At 40.0% G+C, this 27,658-nt stretch overlaps 1 protein-coding gene across 3 annotated transcripts in view; it reads left to right on the top strand.

The window, feature by feature from the left end:
• invs (inversin) overlaps window positions 1–27,658 on the top strand; it is a 243,103-nt gene that overhangs the window by 13,460 nt on the left and 201,985 nt on the right. For all 3 annotated transcript variants that reach the window (XM_059972498.1, XM_059972499.1, XM_059972502.1), the window contains exon 2: window positions 198–297. In XM_059972498.1, the coding sequence (XP_059828481.1) occupies window positions 295–297 (3 nt within the window). In that variant the 5' untranslated portion in view covers window positions 198–294. The remainder of the gene's footprint in view (window positions 1–197; window positions 298–27,658) is intronic.

The following is a 27,658-nucleotide window of genomic DNA, read 5'->3' on the forward strand; positions in this document are numbered from 1 at the left end:
AGAATCCCTTGATGTATTATACAAACCATTTGTATATTGATTGCAGTGTTTTACAGTTTTACTGGCCTTAATGGCTCATTAATAATTTCTGTCCATATTATTGTGAAAAATACTCAGCATTTTCCCAAATTTGAATTCAATTTGTGCAGATTGATTTTGAAAAATTTAATGTACATTTCTATTTTTTCCACTTTCAGAACAAATGAACAGTTTAAGGAATAACTGACAGTACTTTCTATGCAACCATCAAAGCATTAAATGTTTTCGCTTGGATAGATAAAAGACGTAACGGTCATGGTAAGCCCATTATTGTTTTTCATTCCTTGTTTAATGTTTATATAATAATGCATTTTGCTGTTAACAGTTTCTTTGATGGGGGAATAACTAAGGAATATTTCATTTCTGATTGAACGTGAATGTATACATGACCAACAAATTTTGTTTCACAATATGTGATTGCTACACACATACTTTAATATACTAAGCCAAGTTCAAAATGGCTTTTGAGGCACAAGCATAGAATAGTTTCAAAATCAACTGATATTCATCTATATGTAGGTTAGGCAGATTGTGATATCCATCAGAATATAATAATGATTTCATGCCAGTATCCCATTTTGAATATAGAAGCTCCCGTTATGATACTTTCTTAACCTTGGAAAGCCACACATAATTCAGCAGTAGGGCATTACACCAGCATTCTCTGAAGCTTAATTTGATTATTTTCTAATGAAATATTCTACTGATGTGGGTGTTTCTAGCATTTGCTGAATTTAGTTCTGGCTTTCACATCTTATTTTTTAAAAATCTGTGCCAAGTAAGGTGGAGATTCCATCCAATATTTTGCCCAAAGTGGTACCTTGCAGAGGGAGTGATTCTCAACAAGGGATAAAGGTTTTGAGGGATTACTTAATTTAGTTTTCAAATTATTTGATTTTGCTTACATATTTGTAAGTGTTTGGATATTTTAATCAATTAGAAAACATAATTTTTGATGATTCTAAAATGCTTATGAATGTTTTGAAATTTCAGATGTAGTGCTAATATTTGACAGCCTGTGACTTTGCTATTATTTTTGCAGCTTTTTTAGGATATGACAGTTTCCTAGCATTGATGCCATTTTGTTGTAAAAGGCCTTATTGATCAGGAGTGCAAAGTGGAGAAACATTCGGGTAAAAACTGGAGAGCTTCTGTTTAGAAATGTAAGCTCTATGAACCACTTTAAATTGTAGAAGAGAGTGACGAGCACAGAAAGATGATTTATTAACCCGTATAAGAATTTTATTCCATCTATCATCAGAAATCTGACAATTTAGGTCATCCTCCCAAGCTTTTTTTATTTTATCTAAAAAGTCTTGTCGAGAATCAATCAACAAGTTATAGATACCGGTAATAGAACCATTAACAAAAGGTTTTAAATTTAAAAGATCGTCCAGTAAATTTTTATCAGGACCTATAGGAAAAGTAGCTAATTGGAAATGAAGAAGATCTCTAATTTGAAGATATCTGTAAAAATGTGATTTTGGGAGTGAAAATTTATTTGACAATTGGTCAAATGAAGCAAGAGATCCTGAGATAAACAGGTCCCAAAAACACTTAATACTTAATTCATCCCAATCTCTAAAGACTTTATCAGTCATGGAAGGGATAAAAAAAAATAATTAAGGAGAATTGGAGATGATAATGAAAAATTCGCTAAACCATAAAATTTTCTAAATTGAGACCAGATCCTTAAAGTTTGCTTAACAATTATGTTATCTGTTGTTTTATTTGCTGAAAAAGAAGAGTATGATCCAAGAAGAGAGACAATAGAGGAATTTTTTACAGAATTAACTTATAAGGAGACCCATGATGGGCAATCTTTACGATAAATATAATAGGACCAGAAAGTAATATTCCTTGTATTGGCAGCGCAATAGTAAAACCTAAAATTGTGTAGGGCTCATCCACCCATCTTTTTATTTCTTTGTAAGTAAACTTTACTTAAGTGAGCTTGTTTATTATTCCAAATATAAGAGGTTAAAATTGAATCTAAAGAATCAAAGTAGGTCTTAGGAATAAAAATAGGTAAGGCCTGAAAAAGATATAAAAATTTAGGAAGAATCTTCATTTTAATCGAATTAATTCGGCCAATTAGGGATAAAGAAAGAGGGGACCATTTAGAAAGCGTCTTTTTCACAGTATTCAATAAGGAGTTTAAGTTTTCTTTAAATAAGTTCTTGAAGTTTTTAGTAATTGTTACACTTAGATATATAAATTGACTTGTAACAACTGAACTGAAATTTGGCATTTGATGACATTAGGTCATTTAAAGGAAATAGCTCACTTTTATGTAGGTTCAGCTTATATCCTGAAAAAGAACTAAACTGGGAGATTAAAGAAAGAACCAAAGGTAAAGAAGTTTCAGTGTTAGAGATAAAATGTAAAATATCATCAGCGTATAATGAAATTTTATGAGCCATACCTTCCCTTAGTATACCAGAAATGTCCTTAGATTCTCGAAGTGCTATTGCTAAGGGTTCTGTAGCTAAAGCAAAAAGTAAAGAACTAAGAGGACAACCTTGTCTAGTTTTCCACTGTAATTTAAAGAGCTTAGAAATTTGGGAGTTAGTAACAACCTGAGCGGTAGGAGACAAGTAGATTAATTTACCCCAACGAATAAAATTAGGCCCAAAATTAAACTTTTCTAAGGTCTTAAAAAGATAATTCCACTCAATCCTATCAAAGACTTTTTCTGCACCTAAGGATAATATACACTCTGATATTTTTTTGGATGGTGAATATATCACATTCAATAACTGACATATATTAAAATGTGAGTAATGATTTTTAATAAATCCTGTCTGGTCATGTGATATAATAGATGGTAGAATATTTTCAACTCTTTGAGCTGAGATTTTGGATAAAATTTTTGCATCAACATTTAATAAAGAAATCAGTCTGTATGAAGAACATTCAGCTGGATTTTTATTTTTTTTAAGAATAAGAGAAATAAAAGCTTCATAAAAAGATTGAGGGAGTTTACCTGATTTAAAGGACTCTGATAAAACAGAGGATAAATAAGGTGTAAGTAACGTAGTGTAAGTTTTATAAAACTCCCCAGTAAAGCCATCAGGTCCTGCGGTCTTACCAGAATGTAAAGCATGCATAGCCTCAGCCACTTCTTCATTGGAAATAGGCTGTTCTAACTGTTTTAGACTATCAGCAGACAATGTAGGAATGTTGATATTACTGAAAAAAGCATTCATATAGGTATCATCTGAAGAAGAGTCAGACTGATTCAACTTAAGGTAAAAGTCTTTAAATACGTTGTTAATTTCAGAATGGTCAGATGTCTTAGTTCCATTATCTTTAAAAATTTCTGAGATTTGACGATTAACTGTAAAAGATTTTAAGCGTTTGGCTAATAAACTACCAGTTCTATCCCCGTGAATATAAAATTGAATTTTATCTCTCAACAGTTGTCATTCAATTGGGTAAGTCAGCAGAAGATTATACTTGGATTGGATTTCAATAGGCTTATTATATATACTTGGATCTGGAATTGGGCATACTTTCAATCAAGATCTTTTAATATCGCTGCTAGGTCAGACCTTTCTTTGTCAGCTTTTTTCTTTATATAGGTAGAGTAAGAGATAATTTCTCCACGAATATATGCTTTAAAAGTATCCCAGACTATATTACCAGAAGTATCTCCTTTAAAATTTTCTTTAAAGAAAAAAAGTAATATGGTTTTCCAAAAACTTTAGAAAATTTTTATCAGATAACAATGATAAATTAAAACGACAACTTCTGTTTGGTACAGAGTAAACAGGTAATCTTAAAGCCAGAAGCACAGGTACATGATCAGACAAAACAATCTCCTTATAATCACAGGATCGTACCAGTGGAAGCAAGTTATCTATAAAAAAATAATCAATCCAAGAGTACATATGATGAACCTGAGAGAAATATGAATATATCTTGGGCGTGTAAAAAATTAGTGACAGGGGTTTTACTTGAAGAGTGGTCTAATATAGGGTCAAGCCAAAAATTAAAATCTCCACCCATCATGAAGGAATACCAATTCAACTCAGGCAGAAAAGAGAAAAGACGTTCAAAGAACAAGGAGTCATCTGTATTTGGAGCGTATACATTTACAAATACAATTAGTTTATTCGCAAGACTACCCGAAATAATAACAAAGTGCCCATTTTTATCAGAAATTACATTATGTTCAATAAAGGATACATTCTGATCAAACAGGATAGAGACACCTCTCGATCTAGATTGAGAGGGTGAGTGAAAATGTATACCCTTCCATCCTTTGAAAGAACGTGAAATATCATCTTTACAAATATAGGTTTCTTGGAGAAAGATTATATGAGTTTTAAGTTTTATATGAGTTTTAAGTTTCCGGATATAAGAGAAAATCTTATTTCATTTAACAGGGTTATTTAGACCTTTCACATTAAAACTGAGTATATTAATAAAAGAATCCATCAAGTATCCTTTAGTAATCCCTTAGACTTCCGGTGGCTGTAATGGAGTAGAGTGCACTAGCTACATGCTCCGAAATTATTTGTTTACTTTGCTGTTTAAACCTATCTCGGTGAGAGCACCATGAGTAGAAAGCAGTCAAAAAAAGAGACTACTTTAGAGACTTTGACTGAAATGTTTCAACAAATGTCAGAGAGACTCGAAAAATTGGATAAACTGGATGACTTGGAATCCAAGTTTGACTTGTTACAGAATTCCTTCAGCCTGGTTAAATCTGAACTGAAAACACTTAATCGGAAACTTGGAAGTATACAGCAGACTGTGAATGACCACAAAATTCATATTAAGCTACACGAAGAATCTCTGCCGGTGTTGCAGAAGGATATCGAAGGTTTCAAGAAAATTTTTAAGGAACAACTTTAAAAATACGACGCATTACTGAAGAAACTTACAGATTTGGAGACCAGGAATGGAAGGTGCAATATCAGAATTCTTGGGCTTCCTGAAAAACTGGAGAGTAATCAACCTATCGATTTGTGTGCTCAAATGCTGAAAGATTTACTCCCTGATATATTATCGGAACTACCAAAATTTGAGTGCGTTCACCGAGTTACCCCGCCTAATTGGGATCCTGCCAAACCTCACTCTATTATCATTCACTTTTATGACTATCAGATTAAAGAACAGATCCTTCGTGAATCAAGGAAGAAACGCATATTACAATTTCGTGATCAACAGTTTCGGATCGTTCAAGATTATCCACCGGAAGTTTTAAGAGCTGGACAGGCTTTTAAAGAGGTTATGTCTGATCTTTTTAAGCTTGGCTGTCGCCTTTCTCTCAGAGATCCGTGTAAACTCAAGGTTACTACTTCTGATAATAAGGCTCCTTGGTTTACGAAGCCTGAAGAATCTAAGAAATTTTTATAAAGTCTCCATCCTTAAATTCAACTTTCAGTTGTTTTATGTTAAATGTTTTAATTTCAGGTGTTCAATCAAGTAATTGGCGTTTTGTTGATAATAAGGTTTCTTGGTTTTACGAAGTCTTAATCATTTGTTTGATTAAGTAACTGGCGCCTTGTTATCTTTCAAACTATGCAAAACATGCAGGCAGACTGCATCCATTTTCTCTTTTGCTGTTTTCCGCAGCTCTTTTTAAACAATACGTTATATTCTTTCAGTGTTATGTAGGAAGCTATCTAAACCACTTCCCTTTTTAATTATCTTCTATTTGTTTCTTTACTCTTTTTTTGCACCAGCGAGTATATGTTGTTTTACTTATTGATTTTCCATATTTGATTTTCCTTATCTGTCTTTCCTTTTTTACCAAGACTAATACTTATATTTTCCCATGGTTTTTTTTTATCGTAATTAGCAAACTTATTTACTTTCATTTTTTTTGTATATATATTTACAATCATTTATTCAGCACAGCTATACATATATATTTTCCGGAGCCACCTGAGTTTTGGGTTGGGAATGTTAGAATTAGTCTTCAGTCTCCCTTGGCTGATTTCTCTTTTTGGGGGGAGGGAGGGGGAAATGGGTTCTTCTATAAAGCTGATTGGATGTTTTTACTGTTTTACTTATTCACTATCTACATGTCTGTGATTACCATTTATACAATCTTTCCTATTCATGTACCTGTCAAAGTGTTCTTAATATATCTGCCTGAAACATTCCTAATGGCATATACACTCAGTGGCCACTTTATTGGGTACCTCCAGTACCTAATAAAGTGGCCACTGAGTGTATGTTCATGGTCTTCTGTTGCTATAGCCCATCCACCTCAAGGTTCAATGTTTTGTGCATTCAGAGATGCTCTTCTGCTCACCACTGTTTTGTGTGTGTTGTTGTTGTTCCTTTCTGTGCCTTGTGGTTCACCTGCTGTTTCTTTTGCATGTTTTTTTATGAGGCTGAGTTGCATGCTCAATGCTCAACCCAGCATGGATAGAAAACGTGTAAGGAGCTTGTCATATTTGAACCCAGGGCCACTTGCCTCGATGTCCGGTGCAGATGCCACTATACCACTGGCCAGCTACACCACTGTTGTAATGCATGGTTACTTGAATTACTGTTGCCTTCCTGTCAACATGAATCAGTCTGGCCATTCTCTTATAAAATCTCATTAATAAGGCATTTTTTGCCCATAGAACTGTCGCTCACTCTATGATTTTTTCACACTATTCTCTGTAAGCTCTAGAGACTGATGTGTGTGAAAACCCCAGAAGATCAGCAGTTTCTGAGTTACTCAAACCACCCCTTCTGACACCAACAATCATTCCACGGTCAAAGTCATTTAGATCACATTTCTTTCCCATTCTGATGTTTGGTCTGAACAACAACGGAACTGCTTCAAAATCCAAAGTTATTATCAAAGTACATTTATGTCACCATATATAACCCTGAGATTCATTTTCTTGTGGGGATATGCAGTAAGTACAAGAAACACAATAGAATCAATAAAAGACCACACCCAACAGGACAGTCAAGCAACCAATGTTCAAATATAATAACATGTGCAAATAGAGAAGGGAAAATAATAATAATAATAATAATAATAAATACACAATAAATATCAAGAAAATCAGATGAAGAGTCAGTGAAAGTGAGTCCGTAGATTGTAGGAACAGTTTATTGATGGGGTGAGTGAAGTTATCCCCTCTCTGTTCAAGAGCCTGATGTTTGGGGGGAAATAGCTGTTCCTGAACCTGGTGGTGTGGGGCCTCTTGACCATGTCTGCATGCTTTTATGAATTGAGTAGCTGCCACATGATTGGCTGATTGGTTATTTGCATTAACAAGCAGTTGTACCTGATTAAGTGGCTACTAAGTGTGTAATTCCCCTCTCTTTAAGCCTCCACACTCCAGTGGGGAAAAGCATGTGCACACTCACAGGATCTATGTTCTTTGTAATTTTATACTCCTCTGGACAATCACCCTCATTCTTCTATGTTGCACTGAAAAATCTCATAGCCTGCTTAGCCTCTCTCCAAAACCCCATCCCTCAAGTCCCAGTAACATTCGCGTAATAGCTGGCCGGTGGTGTAGTGGCATCAGCACTGGAGGCAAATAGTCCCGAGTTTGAAACCAGTTGGCTGCTTGCACACTTTCCATCCGTGCTGGGGTGAGCATCGAACTAGCAACTTGGCCCAATTTTTAAAAAATCAGTCAAATGCTATGAAAACAGCAAAAATGCTGGCTGATGTGCCATAAGGCCTGAAAAGCAACAACATTCTTGTAAATCTCTTCTGCATTCTTTGCAGCTTAATAACATCTTCCCTGTATTAGTAACCAAAACTGAACGCAATATTAATGAAGTCGATGGAATCATTGGAGACAGATCTCCACGTGTCCTTGCATAAATTATAGATTATTAGTGACGTGGAAAGACAATGATTCAGAAACTTTTGATGATAAATTGATTTCTCGGCTTGAATCCATTAAATGGTAATGCTTGTGGGGGAGGAGGGGTAGAATGATTAAAAATTGCAATATGTAGCAAGAGAGTTACTTATTACAGTAGATTCTGGTTAATTGGGCCACCGGTTAATCATGGCAATCGCTTATTTGCAACACTGCTGCTGAACTGGGACAGGAGACTTGCTGAACAATTCCTAAATAGTGTTAGTAGAGTGCACAAGTGTGGCCTCTAGATACCACATTGTGCTTAGAGTGTACAGCTAATAGATCAAACAACAACACACACAAAATGCTGGTGGAACACAGCAGGCCAGGCAGCATCTAGAGAGAGAAGCGCTGTCGACGTTTCGGGCCGAGACCCTTCATCAAGACTAACCGAAAGAAAAGATAGTAAGAGATTTGAAAGTAGTAGGGGGGAGGGGGAAATGCAAAATGATAGGAGAAGATCAGAGGGGTGGGATGAAGCTAAGAGCTGAAAAGGTGATTGGCGAAAGTGATACAGAACTGGAGAAGGGAAAGGATCATTGGACGAGAGGCCTCAGGAGAAAGAAAGTGGGGGGGGGGGAGCACCAGAGGGAGATGGAGAACAGGCAACCAACTAAATATGTCAGGGAAGGGGTAAGAAGGGGAGGAGGGGCATTAACGGAAGTCAGAGAAGTCAATGTTCATGCCATCAGGTTGGAGGCTACCCAGCCGGTATATAAGGTGTTGTTCCTCCAACCTGAGTCTGGATTCATTTTGACAATAGAGGAGGCCATGGATAGACATATCAGAATGGGAATGGGATGTGGAATTAAAATGTGTGGCCACTGGGAGATGCTGCTTTTTCTGGCGGACCGAGCGTAGGTGTTCAGCAAAACTGTCTCCCAGTATGCGTCGGGTCTCACCAATATATAAAAGGCCACACCGGGAGCACCAGACGCAGTTGACTCACCAGCTGACTCACAGGTGAAGTGTCACCTCACCTGGAAGGACTGTCTGGGGCCCTGAATGGTGGTGAGGGAGGAAGTGTAAGGGCAGGTGTAGCACTTGTTCCATTTACAAGGATAAGTGCCAGGAGGGAGATCAGTGGGAAGGGTTGGGGGGGGGGGGAATGAGTGGACAAGGGAGTCGCGTAGGGAGCGATCCCTGCGAAAAGCAGAAGGGGGAGAGGGAAAAATGTGTTTGGTAGTGGGATCCCGTTGGAGGTGGCAGAAGTTGCGGAGAATTATATGTTGGACCTGGAGGCTGGTGGGGTGGTAGGTAAGGACAAGGGGAACTCTATCCCGAGTGGGGTGGCAGGTGGTTGGGGTGAGGGCAGGTGTGCGGGAAATGGGAGAGATCCGTTTGAGAGCAGAGTTGATGGTGGACGAAGGGAAGCCCCTTTGTTTAAAAAAGGAAGACATCTCCTTCGTCCTGGAATGAAAAGCCTCATCCTGACAGCAGATGCGGCGGAGATGGAGGAATTGTGAGAATGGGATAGCCTTTTTGCAAGAGACAGGGTGGGAAGAGGAATAGTCCAAGTAGCTGTGAGAGTCTGTAGGCTTATAGTAGATATCAGTAGATAGGCCGTCTCCAGAGATGGAGACAGAAAGATCAAGAAAGGGGAGGGAGGTGTCAGAAATGGACCAGGTAAATTTGAGGGCAGGGTGAAAGTTGGAGGCAAAGTTAATGAAGTCGACAAGCTCAGCATGCGTGCAAGAGGCAGCGCAAATGCAGTCGTCGATGTAGCAAAGGAAAAGAGGGGGATGGATACCGGTATAGACTGGGAACATGGACTGTTCCACAAAGCCAACAAAAAGGCAGGCATAACTGGGACCCATATGGGTGCCCATGGCTACACCCTTGGTTTGAAGGAAGTGGGAGGAGCCAGAGGAGAAATTATTGAGAGTAAGAACTAATTCCGCTAGATGGAGGAGAGTGGTGGTAGAGGGGAATTGGTTAGGTCTGGAAAACAAAAAAAAAGCGAAGAGCTTCGAGACCATCTCGGTGGGGGATGGAGGTATATAGGGACTGGGCATCCATGGTGAAAATAAGACGGTGGGGGCCAGGGAACTTAAAATCATTGAAAAATTTCAAAGCATGAGAAGTGTCACGAACATAGGTGGGAAGAGATTGAACAAGGGGGGGGGATAAGACAGTGTCAAGGTATGCAGAAATGAGTTCAGTGGGGCAGGAGCAAGCTGAGACAATAGGTCTACCTGGACAGGCAGGTTTGTGGATCTTGGGTAGGAGGTAGAAACGGGAAGTGCGGGGTGTGGGAACTATGAGATTGGTGGCAGTGGATGGGAGATCCCCCAGAGCTGATAAGGTTGGTGATGGTATAGGAGACAATGGCCTGGTGCTCCTTAGTGGGGTCATGATCAAGGGGTAAATAAGAGGAGGTATCAGAGAGTTGTCGCTGTTTTAACAGCAGTAATTTTTGTCACTGATAGTTGACAGGAAAAAGCAGTAAGACAATTCAGAACTGTTTAGCCAGCTGCAGTTTCAAGCATTCAAGGTTTCAAGCAGAAATGGCTGTTAGTGAAAATGAAAGAAATTCACTCATTCATCAAGTTAGGAACTACAAAGAATTGAAGGTATCAACAATCATTTTGAATGTTGTATTGAAAATGAAGTTTTGGAGGATGCAGTCGTAGAAAGCACAGTATGAAGGGAGTCTGTTACCTATACTAGGTGTCAGTGCTGATTTTATTCACTTACAGTCAGACTAAAGAGTACAACAGCATACAATGGATAATTCCTCCTCTGTAACCATTAGGAAATAATAAACAGTTTTATATTACTGTAGTAATATTGACATTGTTTTCATTGGTTTTGTATTTTTAAATACATAATTTGTTACTTAGTGGTTTGTCTTTTTTACAGCTTTTTAACTATTTCCATGAAACTTCAGGTAATTGGGGCAAAATGTACTGGTCCTGATGTATCCCAATTACCAGAATTCACTGTATTAATCTTTAACCTTGTAGAGATTTTTACCTAAAACGTGGACAGACTTTACTGTCTAGGGAATAATGATCTGTTTACAGGACCCATTGTTACTTGAGCAAGAGATTGATAAAAATACAATTCACAAATCTTGGATATAAAATTACTTGTTGTAAGTGATTGATTTGTGCTTTTAATCTGAAGAGACTTAAAACAACAACATCCATGGCATTATTGTTTTATTTTAAGTGTGTTTACATTCCAGTGTCTGCCTGAAAATGCTCCACGTTCATCTCCTGACACTCCTATACACCTAACTTCATTAATAAATGCTTTATGTACCTTTCTCCTAGTGGTAGTGCAATCACTCAAGTCGAGTATGATGTTCTCCTAAGGGTTTGTGTATTGATGCTCCTCAGGTGGCTGTAGAGGCTGAGCTGAGATCCACACATTCGGCTGCAGTGTGGGCTGTTTGTAGTTAGAGGATGGGTCATTTGGTTGTTCAGCACCTCCTATCGCAGCAGTGGAGGTCATTCTCATGTAGCACAGTTCCCTCTTGAACAAATTTCCTCCAGGTATATCTATTGAGAGCTTTGTCTTCCCAGTTTTTTAGAGGTAATGTTGAATTTATTCAGGCTAATTTTGATGTTATCTTTGAAGTGCTTTCTTTGCCCACCAGGAGCTCGCTGACCTTTCTTTAACTGGGAGTAAAGGAACTATTTGGGGAGATATGAGTTAGTCCCAGGAGCCACAGTGATAAATAAACTTTGCATGGATTTCTTATTGGCATTATTTATGACTCTTTGAATTTCTGGTTCTTAACTCTTTATATTGTTTGCAAATTGAAATAATAGCCTGAAAATTTTACTAACATACGTGGTTATTTTTGTGCTACAAAGGGCAAAATAAAATTATGAGATGGATTTAGCAGGGAGAGTTAAAGATAATGCCAGGAAGTTCTTCAGTTATATAACGGTAAAAGAATGAGTAAGGGGACACTAGGTCCTCTTAAAAACCATCTATGTGGAACCACAGGAGAAGGCTGAAACTTTTAATATCTTCCTCTCCTTAGTGGTTACTAAGGCAATTATCGTGGATGCCAAAGGAATGAGGTAATACGTAATGAGGTCTTGGATTACACTCAGATCCCGCATAATGCTGCCCCACAGAGCTCTGATTTGTTACAAAGCAGTTATTCAATTTTTTATTGAAATTTTTTTTAAAAGACACAAACTTATTCAAAACAGCACTCAAGTTTTCAAGAACGGCCACCATTATAGTAAACATTCAATTGGCCAATAAGAGCACGTTACATACGCTCTGAGCCATTCACAGCTAATCACGTATTAGCTCACACTCTATATCCCCCACGTATGTAAATTTTCTTGCTCCCTCGCCAATTTGTACTGTTTTTTTCACCCATAATTACTGGAAAACAGCCTGCAACTTCCAGTGAGGGTAGTACATCTAAGATGTCTAGGAATCGGGATTAAAGGATGTTAATGATAGCTACATTGAAGAGTTACTGCATTCTCATGGTGAGAACCTTAACCTTAACCTTGAAGAGCTTTGAGAATTGGCGGAGCAACGCATCCTGGGTGAATCTGAGGACGTGGATGGAGAAGAGGAAACACCAGCAAGAAATCTCACCACACAGCATTCCTGGGCATTACCATCACCATGATCACACAAATCATAGACCAGTTCATCGGTAATGACCCTGACTGGGAGCAAAGTAGTAAGGCAAAGAGAAGTGTTCTAGACATGGTTTCCTGCCACCAAGAACTGCTACATGAGAGGAAACTTAAGAAAAGGCACCTACTTGAAGAAGAAGCCAAAGTTTGAGGAGGATCACAGCCTGGTCCTTTCTCTAAGATGTAACCACCACCCGCTTCCCTCTGCTGCTGTGGTGATGTGTTGCTGCTTCACTGATGTACAAGTTAGGCCTATTTGTGTGTTGGTTACTCCATGAATTACTGTGCATACATAAAATAATGTATAAATCAGGTTTGTTTTTTTATTAACAGGCACATATGCCTAGTTATGTAATATTATAATGACACAGCAGAGCGCTAATTTACTTGTGTTCCACCTCTGAGGAACACATCCTCAGCATTAAGCTGAGTCTGAGTGTATAGGTACAATACAGGGAAGGAGGTATTTGCAGCCTGGAAGCACATTAAGGTGGGCAGTTCCCCAGGACCTGAGCAAGTGCACCCCCAAATCGTAAGGGAGATCAGGGAAGAAATCACAGAGGAAATAGTGCTGGGCAGTTGCTCACTGGGGAAATCCCAGAAGACTGCAGGGTGACTAATCTTGTTCCACTGTTCAAGAAGGGGAGCAAGGGTATGCCAGGGAACTACCGGTCAGTGAGCTTGACGTCAGTTGTAGGGAAGTTACTGAGGGGGATCTGAGGGAAAAGATCTACCATCAATTGTGTAGCAAAACCTGATCTGGAACGGTTGCCTTATTTTGTCTGCAGGAGACCATGACTGACAAATTTTTTGAAGGAGAAGTAAGGGGATAGATAAAGGCACGGCAATGGATGTTGTCTGAATGGACAAGGCCTCTGACAAGGTCCTACATTGCAAGCTGATCTGAAAAGTTAGGTCGCATGGGATTCAGGGGAGCTAGTGAGGTAGATTAAGAATTGGTTCAATGATAGGAAGCAGAAGCTGATGGCTAAAGATTCCATGACTGGAGATTTAACGCTAGTGGGGTGCCCAAGAGTCAGTGCAAGAACCACTGTTATTCATTTTTTATGTAAATTATTTGGATATGAATGTACATGGTACAGTTAGCAAGCTTGCTGATAAAACTAAATTAGAGGTTTTGTTGATAGTGTAGCAGACTGCACTGAATTGCAAAGAGATCTTCATCAGTTAAGGTGATGGGCTGAGGGATAGCAAATGGATTTGAACTTGGATAAGTGTGAGGTGATGCATTTTGGATATTAAGACCAGGGTAGGACTTGTACACATCCTCAGCATTAAGAATGTATATGTATAATACAGGGAAGGAGGTATTTGCACCCTTGAAGCATACTAAGGTGGGTAGTTCCCCAGGACCTGACCAAGTACACCTACAGATCTGATGGGAGGCCAGGGCACTGATTAGTGTGGAACAGAGATGCCTAGGAGTACGAGTACACAGTTTGTTGAAAGTGGTCGTGCAACTAGTGGTGAAGAAAATATTTAGTATACTGGCCTTCATCAGTCAAGGTATCGAGTTTAGGAGCAGGAACATTATTTTTCAGTTAGATAAGTCATTGCTAAGGTTGTACTTGGAATATTGTATACACTTTAGTCACCCTGTTATAAGAAAGACATTGTCAAGCTGGAGAGAATGCAGAACAGATTTATGAGGATGCTGTCTGGGCTAGAGGGCTTGAGTTATAAGGAAGAGTTAGCCACTCTGGAGTGTAGGAGTATGAGGATTGACCTCACAGAAGTTTATAAAATCTCGATAAGGTGAGCTGTCATATCTTTTCTCCAGGGTTGGGGAGACCAAAACTAAAGGGCACAAATACAAGAAAAGAGGGAAGAGATATAAAAGAGATGAGGGATAACTTTACACATGAATAGTGATTCCCTGGAATGAGCTGCAGAGAACATGGTTGAGATAGAACATTTAAGAGGCATTTGTATAGATATGTGGGGAGGGGAGTGGCTTGGAAGATTATAGGCCAAATGTGGACAACTGGGACTAGTAGGGAGGATACTGTGGAGGATACAGTTGGGCTGAAGGGCCAGTTTCTGTACTATATTGCTTGATCCTAACAGCAGACATTCATGAGTGAACATTGAAAAAGTTGTGCAACCATGTCAGGGTATAATTAACTTCAGTGCTGTTGATGTTTGCGTGGCAGTATGACATTACAGGTAATGCAGCATATAGTTCTTACACTGCTCTAAGAGGTTGGAACTTTTGGGAGAAACCTATCAAAAGAGAAAGGAGTTCATCGCATAATGTTTGGAAATGAGAATTCAATTAAAGAGTCTTGACTGCACTGTTGAGTGTCCTAACTTTGCTTTACAACGCAACTGTTACGTTGAGTAGTTAATAGGAGATGCTTTCTCTGATTATAGTCACTTGTGACCTGTGTAGCAACAATTGGCCTGTTGATCAGTTTGCTGCTCTAGAGCTTGCAGTTATTTATTACTTAAGGAACAAGTTTGAATGGGCTATGTCTCTTCTCTTTTTCCTCTCTCTTTCCACTTGTTCTCCCTCTCCTTCATTATATCCTTTCCTGCTGCTGTACTGTGACTATAATTCTCCAAGTCTTAACTTGTTTCCACCTATCAGCATGGAGATCCTGATAGGAACTGCCAACATCCTGTTTCAGAACATGAATCATACTAAATCTGTATTCTGTTTTTCATTTATGTTTAGTCTCTTTCATTAAAGGTGGGCATGGGCATCAGTATTTTATGCAAAACATACTTGCCAAGCCAAAAGATGGTGAAATCCAATTTATAGTCAATTTTCTTTAGATCTTTACCATTTCATAATCTGAGACCCAAACTCACTCCACATCACTCAGATTTTCTCGCAAGAGAGAGCATCAACCTGTTCAACCTGTTCTGAACTATAAAGCCACAGTTGAAAGAAATAAAATAAATTTGCCTATAGTTTTCCATAGGATAATTTGCATCACTTTCTAGATTGACAAGATTAGAGCTTTGCTGTGTAACTGGAAATATTGTTCATTATCTTTGGAATTTGAGTACATTGAGCTCTTACAAATAGCTGTGACGCTCCGTGAGGAATTTGCACAGAAATAATTAGAACTGTTATGGAAGCTTACAACTTAGTTGTGGAGGGGAGGCAGCAAATGAGCTCAGAGGACAGATGACATGTGAATAGCAGTATAATTACAAATATCCCCAAAGTTCAAGGGACCAAATTAAAAAATGGGTAAAAATCTGAAAGGTTTATTGATTTGTATGTCTTGCCTGTGGGATAACTAATGAGATAGGTGAGCTGTAGGTTCAAATTGCAAAGTAAGATTACTGTGGAACAATAGTTGAAGAATGGGTAGGAATGGCTTATTCATATACTAATTAGCATGTACAAGATCAAGATTCAAGATTAGCATTTAGTTTTATTTATCATGTGTACAATGAAACACAGAGTGAAATACATAGTTTGCATTAGCAACTAACATACCCAAGAGTGTGTTGGGGGCAGCTTGCAAGGGTCACCACATATTGCAGCGCCAACATAGCATGCCACAATGCTCATCAGAACAATACAGAACACAACAAGCAACGAAACAACAACAACAAAACAGACCATGTTCCTCCCTCCCATGAACATACAGGCAAGTCGTGTTGGGGAAAAAGGTAGGATGCAGAAGGACTTAGACAGATTAGGAGAATGGGCAAGAAAGTGGCAAATGAAATACAATGTTGGAAAATGCATGGTCATGCACTTTGGAAGTAAAATATGGTTAAAAATATCTGCCAAGTAAGCCAACCCATAGATACAATCCTTTTTTTTAAAACCATTTTCAAGAGTGGGTTCTCTTCTTCTTTCAGAAAAAAGTGAAACTTCAGTTCTTAGTTCGAACAAGCGCTTCAAGGCATCCTCTTGAAAGCCAGCAAACTTATATGTGGTAGACAAGTGCTTCATATTCTCTGCCCAGTTCTTAACAGTCTTTTAAAAATGTGATTATTCAGAGACCTGCTTCAAATAGAGTTGATGACTTTTATGTCTATTGACAAAACTTCTTTCAGAGTTGTTGGAAGAGTCTTTGTTGCCAGTGCACATCTGTATAAATAGAAACAATGAATGAGCTTCCTTTTTCACTTAAAGTAGCAAAACCAGATGTATTACCAAGCATCACAGGAGCTCCATCTGCGCAGAATATGAAGTTTTTCTTTCCAGTCAAAGTTTTATTTGGCAAAAAAACTATTTACTATTTCCAAAACGTTGATTACCTTTGGAGTTTCCAAAAGGACTCACAAAATAAAATTCTTCTTTGATGGTGTCAGAATGCGTGTAATGAATAAAAACAAGGAGCTGACTACATTGAGAGATGACTAGTTTCCAGTTGCATACTGTATGAGAATTGTGAGGTTGCCAATTCTTCAATGGCACACCTCAAAATGTCAAAAGAAATATCAACTATTCTTGAACATATCACATTATTTGATAAGGGAGCACTTCCAGTTTTTTTTCTCTGTTCTACTCAACAAACCAGCTCTACCATTTCCAGAGCACATGACTTTACTAAAGTCTCCTCAATAGAGAGGGGCTTCTTTTGTTTGGCAATCTGGTGAGCAACTTTATAGGATGGTTGAAGAAAATGTTTTTGTGAAATGGCAAATCCAAGTTTTGGAAGTGAAATTGGAAAATTTGACATTTGTACCATTGTGTTGCAGATCACCCAGGCAAAGTATGTGCTTGGCCTTGGCTAGCAATAGAGAAGGCTGAGGACAGACAGACCAATATGGAAGTAAGGAGGGGAGTTGATATGGTGTGTGGCAAGGAGGCTGTCTAGCCTATGAGTGGTCAGAGGATGGTGTGGAATGGAATTAATGAAGTTGGAGGAGGTGCATGTGTATCTCTGTTTCAGATGGAAGGTTGTTCAAACCCTGAATGGTGATGAAGGAGAAGTTGAAGGGCAGGAGTTGTAGCTCTTACAGCTGAAGGCAAAAGTCCCAAGAGTTAGTAAGGCATGGGTGGGGATGGGGGAGATAATCAAATCAGGGAGTTATGGAGAGAGTGCTCCCTGTGGAGAGGAGTTGATATGACTGGGATTGTGTTGCACCTGACAGAAATGAAGAAGAATGTTGAGCTAGATGTGAAGTTTCATAGAGTAAAAGCTAGCAATCAAGGGAACTCGAGCTCTTTTCTGTATGGGGACTGCTGGGTGTGTCTCCACCAACCACAGTAGAAGGGAAGTTACATTTTCTAAGAAGAAGCAGATTTCAGATATCGTGGAACAAAGTCTCATCTTGAGAATAAATGCAGTGGAAATGGAGAGAGAGAGAGAGAAAGGGAATGGCATCCTTACAAGAGAGAGGGTGGGAGGAAGTGTAGTCTAGGTAGTTGTTTTAGTTTGTGGGTTTATAGTAAATTTTAGTGGATAGCTTGTCTTCTGACAAGGAGCCAGAAAATGACAAAGGGAAACCAGAAATAGCTCAAGTGAATTTGAGGCCAGGATGGAAGTTAGTTGTAGTTGATACAATTTTGAATTCCACACATATGCAGGAGGTGGACCATGCAGTTGTCAATGTCGTAGAGAAACAGTTGGGGAGTACTGCTGGAGTAGGTTTGGAATAAGGCCATAAGATTTTGGAGCAGAAATAGGCTATTTGGCCCATCAAGTCACTGCCATTTTATCATGGCTGATCCATTTTTTCATTCAGTCCCACTCTCCTGCTTTCTCCCTGTATCCCTTTATATTCTGACTAATCAAGAATCTTTGAACCTCTGCCATAAATATACATACAGACTTAGCCCCCACTCTTGCCTGTGGCAATGAATTCTGCAGATTCACCACTCCGCATCTATTCTAACAAGGCCTTTCACCATTCAATAGGTTTCATTGCAGTCACCCCTCAACTCTTCTGAATTCCAGTGAGTAGAGGCTCAGAACAACCAAAGCCTTTCAATCTCAGAATCATTTTATAAACCTCCTTTGAACACTCTCCAATGTCAGTACATCCTTTCTTAGATAAGGGGCCTAAAATTGCTTACAGTTCTCCAAGTGAGACCTCACCAGTGCTTTATGAAGCCTCAACATTACATCTGTGCTCTTATCTTCTAGTCCTCTCAAAATAAGTGCTGATATTGTAATTGCCTTCCTCACCACCAACTCAACCTACAAGTTAATCTTCAGGGAATCCTGCATGAGGACTCCCAAGTGCCTTTGTACCTCAGATTTTTGTATTTTCTCTCCATTTAGAAAATAGTCAACCTTTTCATTTTTACTAACAAAGTGCATGACCATACACTTCCCGATACTGTGTTCCATCTGCCACTTGTTTGCCCATTCTCCTAATCTATCCAAGTCCTTCTTTAACCTCCCTGCTTCCTCAAAACTACCTGCTCCTCCACCTATCTTTGTATCATCTGTAAACTTTATTGACTTATAACATAAAAGGAATCACAGACCCAACACAGACCCCTGTGGAACACCACTGGTCATTGGCAGGCAGCCAGAAAAGACTCCCTTTATTCCCACTCTTTGGTCCTGCCAATCAACCAATGCTGTATCCAGGCTGGTAGATCTTCTGAAAATCCAAGTACACAACATTCACTGATTCTCCTTTGTCTACCCTGCTGTTACTTCTTCAAAGAATTCCAACAGATTTGTCAGGCAAGATTTTCCCTTAAGGAAACCATCAAGACTACAGCCTATTTTATCATGTGCCTCCAAGTACCCTGAAACCACATCCTTAACAATCGACTCAAACATTTTCCCAACGTCTGAGGTTAGACTGACTGGCCTATAGTTTCCTTTCTTCTGCTTCTCTCCCTTCTTGAAGAGTGGAGTGACATTTGCAATTTTTCATTCCTCTGGAACCATGCCAGAATCAATTGATTCTCAAAAGATCATCACTAACATCTCCACGATCTCTTCAGCCACCTCTTTCAGAACCTTGGGCTATTCACCATCTGGAAAGGTGACTTATCTACCTTTAAACATTTCAGTTTCCCAAGAACCTTCTTCCTTGTGTTGCAACTTTGCACACCTCTGCTCCCTGACACACTTGAAATTCTGGCTTGTGTCTTCCACAGTGAAGACTGGTGCCGAATACTTACTCAGTTCATCAGCCAATTCCTTGTCCCTGATTACTACCTCAGTAGCATCATTTTCCAGAGGTCCAATAGCTACTCTGATCTCTCTTTTATACCTCATATATCTGAAGAGCCTTTAGGTATCCTCTTTAATATTAATGGCTAGATTGCCTTCATATTTCATCTTTTTGACTTTTTTGGTTGCCTTCTCTTGGCTTTTAGAAGGTTCCCAATCCTCTAACTTCCCACTAATTTTTGCTCTATTATAGGCCCTCTCTTTGGTTTTTATGTTGGCTTTGACTTTTCAGCCATGGTTGCATCATGCTGCCTTTAGAATACTGCTTCTTCTTTGGGATGTATATATCCTGTGCCTTAGGAATTGCTTCCAGAAATTCCAGCCATTGCTGTTCTGCTGTCATCTCTGTTAAGTGTTCCCTTCCAGTCAATTTTGGTTAGTTCCTTTCTCATGCTTCTGTAATCCCCTTTATTCCACTGTAATACTGATACATCTAACTTTAGCTTCTTCTTCAATTGCAGGGTGAATTCTATCATACTATAATCATTGGCCCCTAAGGTTTCCTTTACCCTAAGCTCTCTAACTCAACCTGGTTCATTGCACAACATCTATTCCAGTAAGCTGATCTCCCAGTGGGCTCCAACCATGAGCTGCTCTAAAAAGCCATCTCAGGCATTCTAGAAGTTCTCCCACTTGGGATCCAGCACTGACCTGATTTTCCCAATCTACTTGCGTATTGAAATCCCCCAACGCTAACATAACATTGCTCTTTTGACATGTATTTTCTATCTCCTGTTGCAATTTGTAGACCACATCTTTACAGCTGTTTGAGGGTCTGTATATAAGTCCCATCAGGGTTTTTAATTACTCTTGTAGTTTCTTAGCTTTATTTACTATGATTCTACACCTTCCAATCCTATGTCATCTCCTTCTAGTGATTTGATTTAATTTTTTCATCAACAGAGCCACTCCTCCCCCTCAGCCTATTTGGCTGTCTTTTTGATACAATTTGTATAAGGGCCGTGTCACATAACCAAAGAAAAAATAGGCATAACTAGGGCCCATGTGAGTGCACGTGGGTATACTTTTGATTTGTAGAAAGAGGGAAAATTCAAAAGTTGTTATCAGAACAGGGCAATTTTTTACATGTTCAGGTAGATGTCAATGTTGTAGCAATACTGGAACAGCTTGAATAGATGCACATAAGTCTCTGGTACATCCATTGATTTCAGCAGCTTCCTGATTGTGTAGATTAAATTGAATTGGCTTCTCCAATGGTGGGGATTTGAGGATCATGCCTAGATGATATATCCACTCAACGTTTCTAGCTGGCACTCGAAATCATTTCAGTCTTGACCTTTACCTACTGTTACAGGTTAGGAATGTAAGAAAATTCCTCTTTAATTTAATATTCTGCCATTATCCATGACTGGTGGTGGTAGCCCAGTAGAGCTTTGATCAAATCTGTTTGTTTGTGAGTTTGAGTGTGGTGGTGTTTGATCAACCAAGCTTGAATGTAGGCCCAGGTTTGCCTATTTTGGAAGTAGTAACAAGAAATTTTTATAATGCCTGCAGTCCATGTAAAATTGTTTATCAGAACATTATAAAAGCTGTTCCTTGAGTTTTATTAGTTTATCCTATAAGTTTTGACCATACATTGTTCAGATATGCTGACATGTAAGAGAAGCAAAGAATTGTCAATAGCAGCGTGGACACCTCCATTCATTCAGTCCTAGAGTTTTCGGAGAGTATTTCTGTCATTTCACTGTGTGGTGTGTGTTACTGATCGTGGTGTGTGTTATTGATTGTAGTGTGCAATTCTGTTTGTTGCAAGAGTTTCATTTTCTTTAGCTGCCACTTAGTTATATTAAATTACAGACAAGTTTTTGCAATATGTGGTTTGTTTTTGCTTGCATATCATCCTGAGACTTGGTTTCAAGAGCAGTTTTCAATTAGTAGGAATTAAAACAGAATAGTGCTGAACCAGACAGGTCATTTAGCCCACAAATTATGTTGCTTTTGATGTCAATTAATGCTAAATGTTCTCCTTCCAGAATATCATCCATATCTATCCAGTTTCTTCATATTCATGTGTCTATCTAAAAGTCTCTTAAATTCCAGCAAACTGCCTGTCCGTTATTGCCTCTGATAATATATTCCAGGTAGTTACCACTCTCTACATAACAAACTTGTTCCTCATCTCAACTTTAAACTTAACTCCATACCCCATCTCCAACCTTAAAAGCATGTCCTTGGATACTTGATATTTCTATTCTAGAGTCAAGGTTCAGACAGTCTACCCTATATATGCCTCCCTTAATTTTAAAACTTCTCTCAGGTCTTTTCTCAATCTGCGATGCTTAAGGAAAACAGCTAGTTTTTCCAATCTTTCCTTGCAGCTCATACCTTCTAATCCAGGCAGCATCTTGATAAACCTCTTTTGCACCTTCTCCACACCCTTCTTATAATGGGGTGACCAGGACTGCCAAGATGTTCCGGTCTGATTAAAGTTTTATATAGCTGCAGCATGACTTCCCTATTCTTATGCCTCACACCACTATCAATGAAGGCAAGCATGCCATATGCTTTCTTTACCATTTTATCCACTTGCGTAACCCCTTTCAGTGAACTATGGGCTTGGACCCCCAAGATCCCTCTGTGCTATTAGGGTCTGTCATTAATTGTATAGTTTCTCCTTTCATTTGACCTCCCAAAGTACAGCACCTCACACATGCCCAGATTCAATTCCATCTGCCACTTCTTTGCCCTTATGTGTAATTATCCTTGTACTCTTTAATAGTCTTTACACAGTCCACAACTGCATCAACCATCCACTTGCTAATCCACCTATTTACATTTTCATCCATATCATTCAAGTGTAGTACGTATATCACTTACAGAGGCCCCAGCACCAATCCTTGCAAGCACCACTGGTCATGGACCTCCAGCCAGAATAGTAGCTCTCCACCCTAACTCTTTGTCTTCTGTGGCTAACTCAATTTACCCAGGATCCCATGTGCCTTTATCTTCTGAATCATCCTTATCAAGTGCTTTACTAAAGTCCGTGTAGATAACAACCAATATCCTCCCCTCATCGAGCTCATTTGTCACCTGCACAAAGCTATGCTGACTGTCACTAAGTAGACCATACCCTTCCAAAAGCACATAAATCCTAACCTATCGTGTTGTAATTCGCCCTTCACCCAATTTGCTACCTTCTTGCAAGGTCCAATTTTATCCGTACTCATAATTATCTAAAAATATAATGAATTGTGGTCACTTTTCCCAAACTGTTTGCCTACTATCAGGTCCGTCACCTGGTATTACAGGGTAGCGAGTTCATGGGCTTGGTATATGAGACAGAAGATACTAATTATGAATAAGCACAAGAACCATTTATTTAAAGACAAATAGTAAAACATTCGACCAAAAATCCAAGTGGAATAAATCCTAAATTACAAGAGCTATGACACTAAACATTCAGTAACATGTCAACTCCAAAGGTAGTTCAGATAGATAAAAAGCTAAATGTGCACGCGGGCCTCCTATATCTGCAGCATACTTTTCCACCTCAGTGTGAAGATGAGCCCCTGGAGACAAAGGAAAGCCTGAGCCTCTTGCACGTTCTATTCTTCGATCATTCAATGCCTGGCACTCAGAAAGCAACTTTGGACCGGCAAGTAAATTAAGCCTTTACATTACATTCCACCTCTCACAAGAAGCAAAACTGTGACAATCAGGTCCTCAGATTAGTATGACCCTTGCAAATGCTCCACTAAACTGCGTATAAAACACAAAAGCACAATACCCAGTACTGTAAGCCCAGTAGACACCCCTCCCTCCAGTGTGCTACAGTAATCCACCAGCCTCCTAGCACCCCAAAAGGCTACCAGCCTCTCCCCAGAGTATAATCGCTATGGAACTGCTCTCCCCACCCCCACTTAAACTTATCCACTGACTTTCACATGTGATCAGCCAGCTGAGTGATGTTCCCTGACTCATCAGGAAGGTAAGTGCAGTATTCTTGACTGACAAGAGCACAAGTGCCACCTTTCCTTGCAAGCAGGTAATCTAAGGCCATCTGTGTGAGTTCACAGGACAGTAACAAACTGGGAAAGACTATCATCCAAAACCTTTCTGCCTCTGATAGCCCTCCTACTATGCTGAACAGCATGGGCAGGGTGCTTGTCCGGGACACTGAGATGGTGTAGGTACGGCACCACATACTCGAGATAGCAGCCGCTGTTCCATGGGAAGTCATGGGTAGGTCTGGGAGCTGCATACACAGTAAGTGCCATTAGGGAGAGCCCACCTTCACTGCACTATATGACATAGTTGTCCCAGGATACTGCTCCTGCTCACACTCACAGTGTTCCACTGACTTGTTGGACATGAGCCTATGTGCCTACCATACCACCTACACAACATTCCATTCCTTTCCCTATCGGCTAGGAAATCACTTTCCCTTTGAGTTAAAGAAATCGCACGTAGGGAAGTACCAGTCCTTAAAGTATTTACTCCACTGGCTGTTACTTCAGCTCAAGATCCTTAAGGCTGTTACCATACAATGGGATTTGGCTGGAATGGACTACCCTGTCCTGGTTTCCCCCAAAAAAGAATGCCAGAACTCCAGAAGCTGGACCATTTCCCCCAACAGTCTTTTTCCTTGTCATCAAAAGGGATTGACATTAATTGCATTCCTTCTGTGATGTGGTTGGGAGTCCTCATACAAGTCCAACAATGTGACACACATTGGTCCTGTTTGCATATTCATACGCCATCTGCAAGAATGTGTTATAGGACTTCCCACCACGAGTCAGTGTCATCACCACTGCCCCATCAGTATCCACCACCTTGCCATTCTATAACATAAGGAAACACAAATTCACTCACTCCTGATTAGTCACTAGGTATTTAGACATAAAGCAGTCATTGTTTAGCAAAATCAACAACTTTTAGGATTGTTCCCCAAATCTTCCAATTTTCCAAAATATGTATTCCAAATTCTCAATTTAACTATCCACCAATGAGCAATTTCCTAGATGCCCATTTCCCTCTGAAATGTGGGCATCTCATATCTGGAATAAAGCAGCACAGATTTCCACCACCTTAACCTGGATTCCATGCGGTGAGTGTGCAATCTGGGCCTCTCCCTAAAACCAACAGATAAAGAAACAAACTAAAAAAAACACAAGCTCAAACAAAAATCCAGGTTTGTACTTTTCCTTCAGAACCTTTGCAATTAACTGCACAACTTAGAACAGTTAATTCCCACAGTGAAAAACTTACACATTTTCCTAAGAACAATGGGAAAAGAAGACTGCTGGGTTAGGACTCCATATCAACACATTTACACAGCTACTTCAAGGCATGCCCCTCTTAAAAGATAAGAGCTCCTGTAAATTCACTTCACCAAGAAGCAAAATATTTCAATTGGTCACCTTTTCTACTGAAGCATAGGATTAATTCGACGCCCTTCTGATACAGATTTAACAAGCACAAGACAGACTTAGTGTGTACATACACGCACTATACACTCAAGTAAACTCTAGTGTGGCCACACCTCACGCAGCATTTTTCAAACTCAAACCATTCACCGGGGATGAAGTTTAAGGTGAATCACCCACTCCTTGTGATAGTGGGGCGGAGGGTGCCACTCACCCTCAACCCTGCTGCCATAGGAAGTCCGCCAGTGCATTTTGCAGATCCTTCAGCAAGGAATGTAGGGAATCCTGAATGGAATGCAAGGAATCCAGCAGAAGACAGAAGGATACCTTATCAGGAGAGTGCTTGAAGAATGGCCCTTTCTCCTTAATGGCCTCCTGGTCTCTCTTCCCCTGGCAGTGCTGCCTCCACATTGCATATAGGTTGGGAGTGGGAACCCCGCTTACCTGCTCCTTCAGAACTCCTGCTCTGAGCTATGTTTAAAACATTTCCTTACAGGTCATGCGGGTTCTGCCACTATCTGTCTGCTTACCAAACTTCCATAATTGGCTGCACATACCACCTTCTACATATTCTAACCCTTCCAAGCAGCCAAATGGCCGCATTTACAGAGTACCCAGTTGCTGGTCCCATTGAAAACAGCACCATCCCTTTCAAGTGAGGTGCTGCAGCTGTAACCAAGTGCCCGATCATAGAACATAGAAAACCTACAGCATGATATGGGCCCTTTGGCCCACAATGCTGTGCCAAATATGTACTTACTTCAGAAATTGCCTCGGGTTACCCATAGCCCTCTATTTTTCTAAGCTCCATGTACCTATCTAGGAGCCTCTTAAAAGACTCTACTGTATCTGCCTCCACCACTGTCACTGGCAGCCCATTTCACACACTCACCACTCTGAGTAAAAAAAAACTTACCCCAGCATCTCCTCTGTACCTACTTCCACGCATCTTATAACTGTGTCCTGTCGTGTTAACCGTTCATGGCAGGGGTCCTCTGGCCAACTATCACTATCGTTGTACAAACCTGTAATTAGAGTCCACTGACAAAGGGCTCTAGTCCCTTCCTCTATTTGCTCTGCTTGGAGTTTTAATACCTCTCAAGGAGGGAAGGCTACCCTGACTGCCACTACCACCCTTTCCCATAATGATGCATTATGCACATGGGAAGTGAGCAGCATCCTCAGGGAATAATTGATATGGCACTGCGTGGCCACCGACCTGGCGTGCATTGTTTTGGGTGTGTCGGGGAGAGAATGATTATTTTAAGGGAGAATCATAGGACTCTACCATCTCTTCCCCATCCTCACCATCCAGCCAGACCTCTGCATCCCCTATGCACACAGTGGGATCATCACCCCACCGTATCCTGTTGACAATTAGCCTGTCGAGCTGCTCTAATTGGTGTACCTTCATTAGCAGACAGGCTATCTCCATACTTTTGGCTTCTAGCTCTGTCAACCGGATGGCTTTCATCATGATGGCACTGTGCTGATGCAGCACCTCCACCTCGTTCTTACGATCTATTATCTCCAGCTCTCTGTGCGATTACCTTGTGCAGGAAGCTTATGATGGCTGTCAGCAGCCGGAAAGCATCCCACTGGTTCTGCTTCCTCTTGGAGAACCCTGCCTTCTTGGGTATGGACACAATGTGGTGTCTGATTTTTCACCTCACGAGAGTCCAACTTGTCTGACCAGTCTACGGGTGTCTGGTAGTCTGCCAGTAGCGACTCCCAAATCCGCACTGTTGTTGATCCACCCTGGGACCTGGCACTGATCACACAGGGGGTTCTCTCTCTTATATACCCTTCTAAAAATATTCATCTTCCAATCAATCACCAAACCCTGCTCACAGTGCCAAATATTACAGGGAAGCAGGTTCATGGGTTTGGTAAGAGAGACATAAGATATTGATTATGAGTAAAAACATTAACAATATCTTTACAGACAGACAGCAAAACATTTGACCAAATGTCTAACTTGAAGAAGTACTCATCTAAACCACCCTGAGTTTCAAAAATTATGACACTAACATCAAGTAACACTTGAAACTCATCAAGTAGTTCGTTAAGTCTCCCCAAGTTACACAACTGCAAAACTAAACATGCAACAAGCATACTTTAGTTAAGTGTGTGCATGGGCTCTCCAATATCTGCAGCATACCTTCCCAATGGTTCTGCAGCTCTGGTCATCACCTCAGTGCGAAGATGAACCCCTGGATTCAAAGGAATGATCCCAAATCTCTCACACATGCTATTCTTGTAGCCCTGAGGCACTTGGAACTGGAACCAGTGGCATGGCATGCAAGGCAACAATAGAAAAGAGCTGCTGATCCCTTGAACAGGCATGACGGAAGCAACTTTCAAGCAGCAAGTAAATTAATCCTTCACATTACACCTCATTTTCCAAAACCAGATAGAGTATGTTTTTTCTATAGTTTTTTCTGCACATACTGTTTCAAAAGCCCCTCTTGGATGCACTGAAGAAATCTTTGACCTGGCATTAGGGAGGCAACCACCTTACTGGAGCCTGATTTGCAGCTACAGAAATGCTTATTTGCATCCCTTACTGTTAAGTCCCTATTGTATCACTCTGCCAGACTTTGTCTTTCCTAGCTTTGCCTCAGAACTGGGCACGG

The sequence above is a fragment of the Hypanus sabinus genome, chromosome 6 (assembly GCF_030144855.1).
Source record: "Hypanus sabinus isolate sHypSab1 chromosome 6, sHypSab1.hap1, whole genome shotgun sequence".
In the NCBI taxonomy this organism is placed as follows: domain Eukaryota; kingdom Metazoa; phylum Chordata; class Chondrichthyes; order Myliobatiformes; family Dasyatidae; genus Hypanus; species Hypanus sabinus.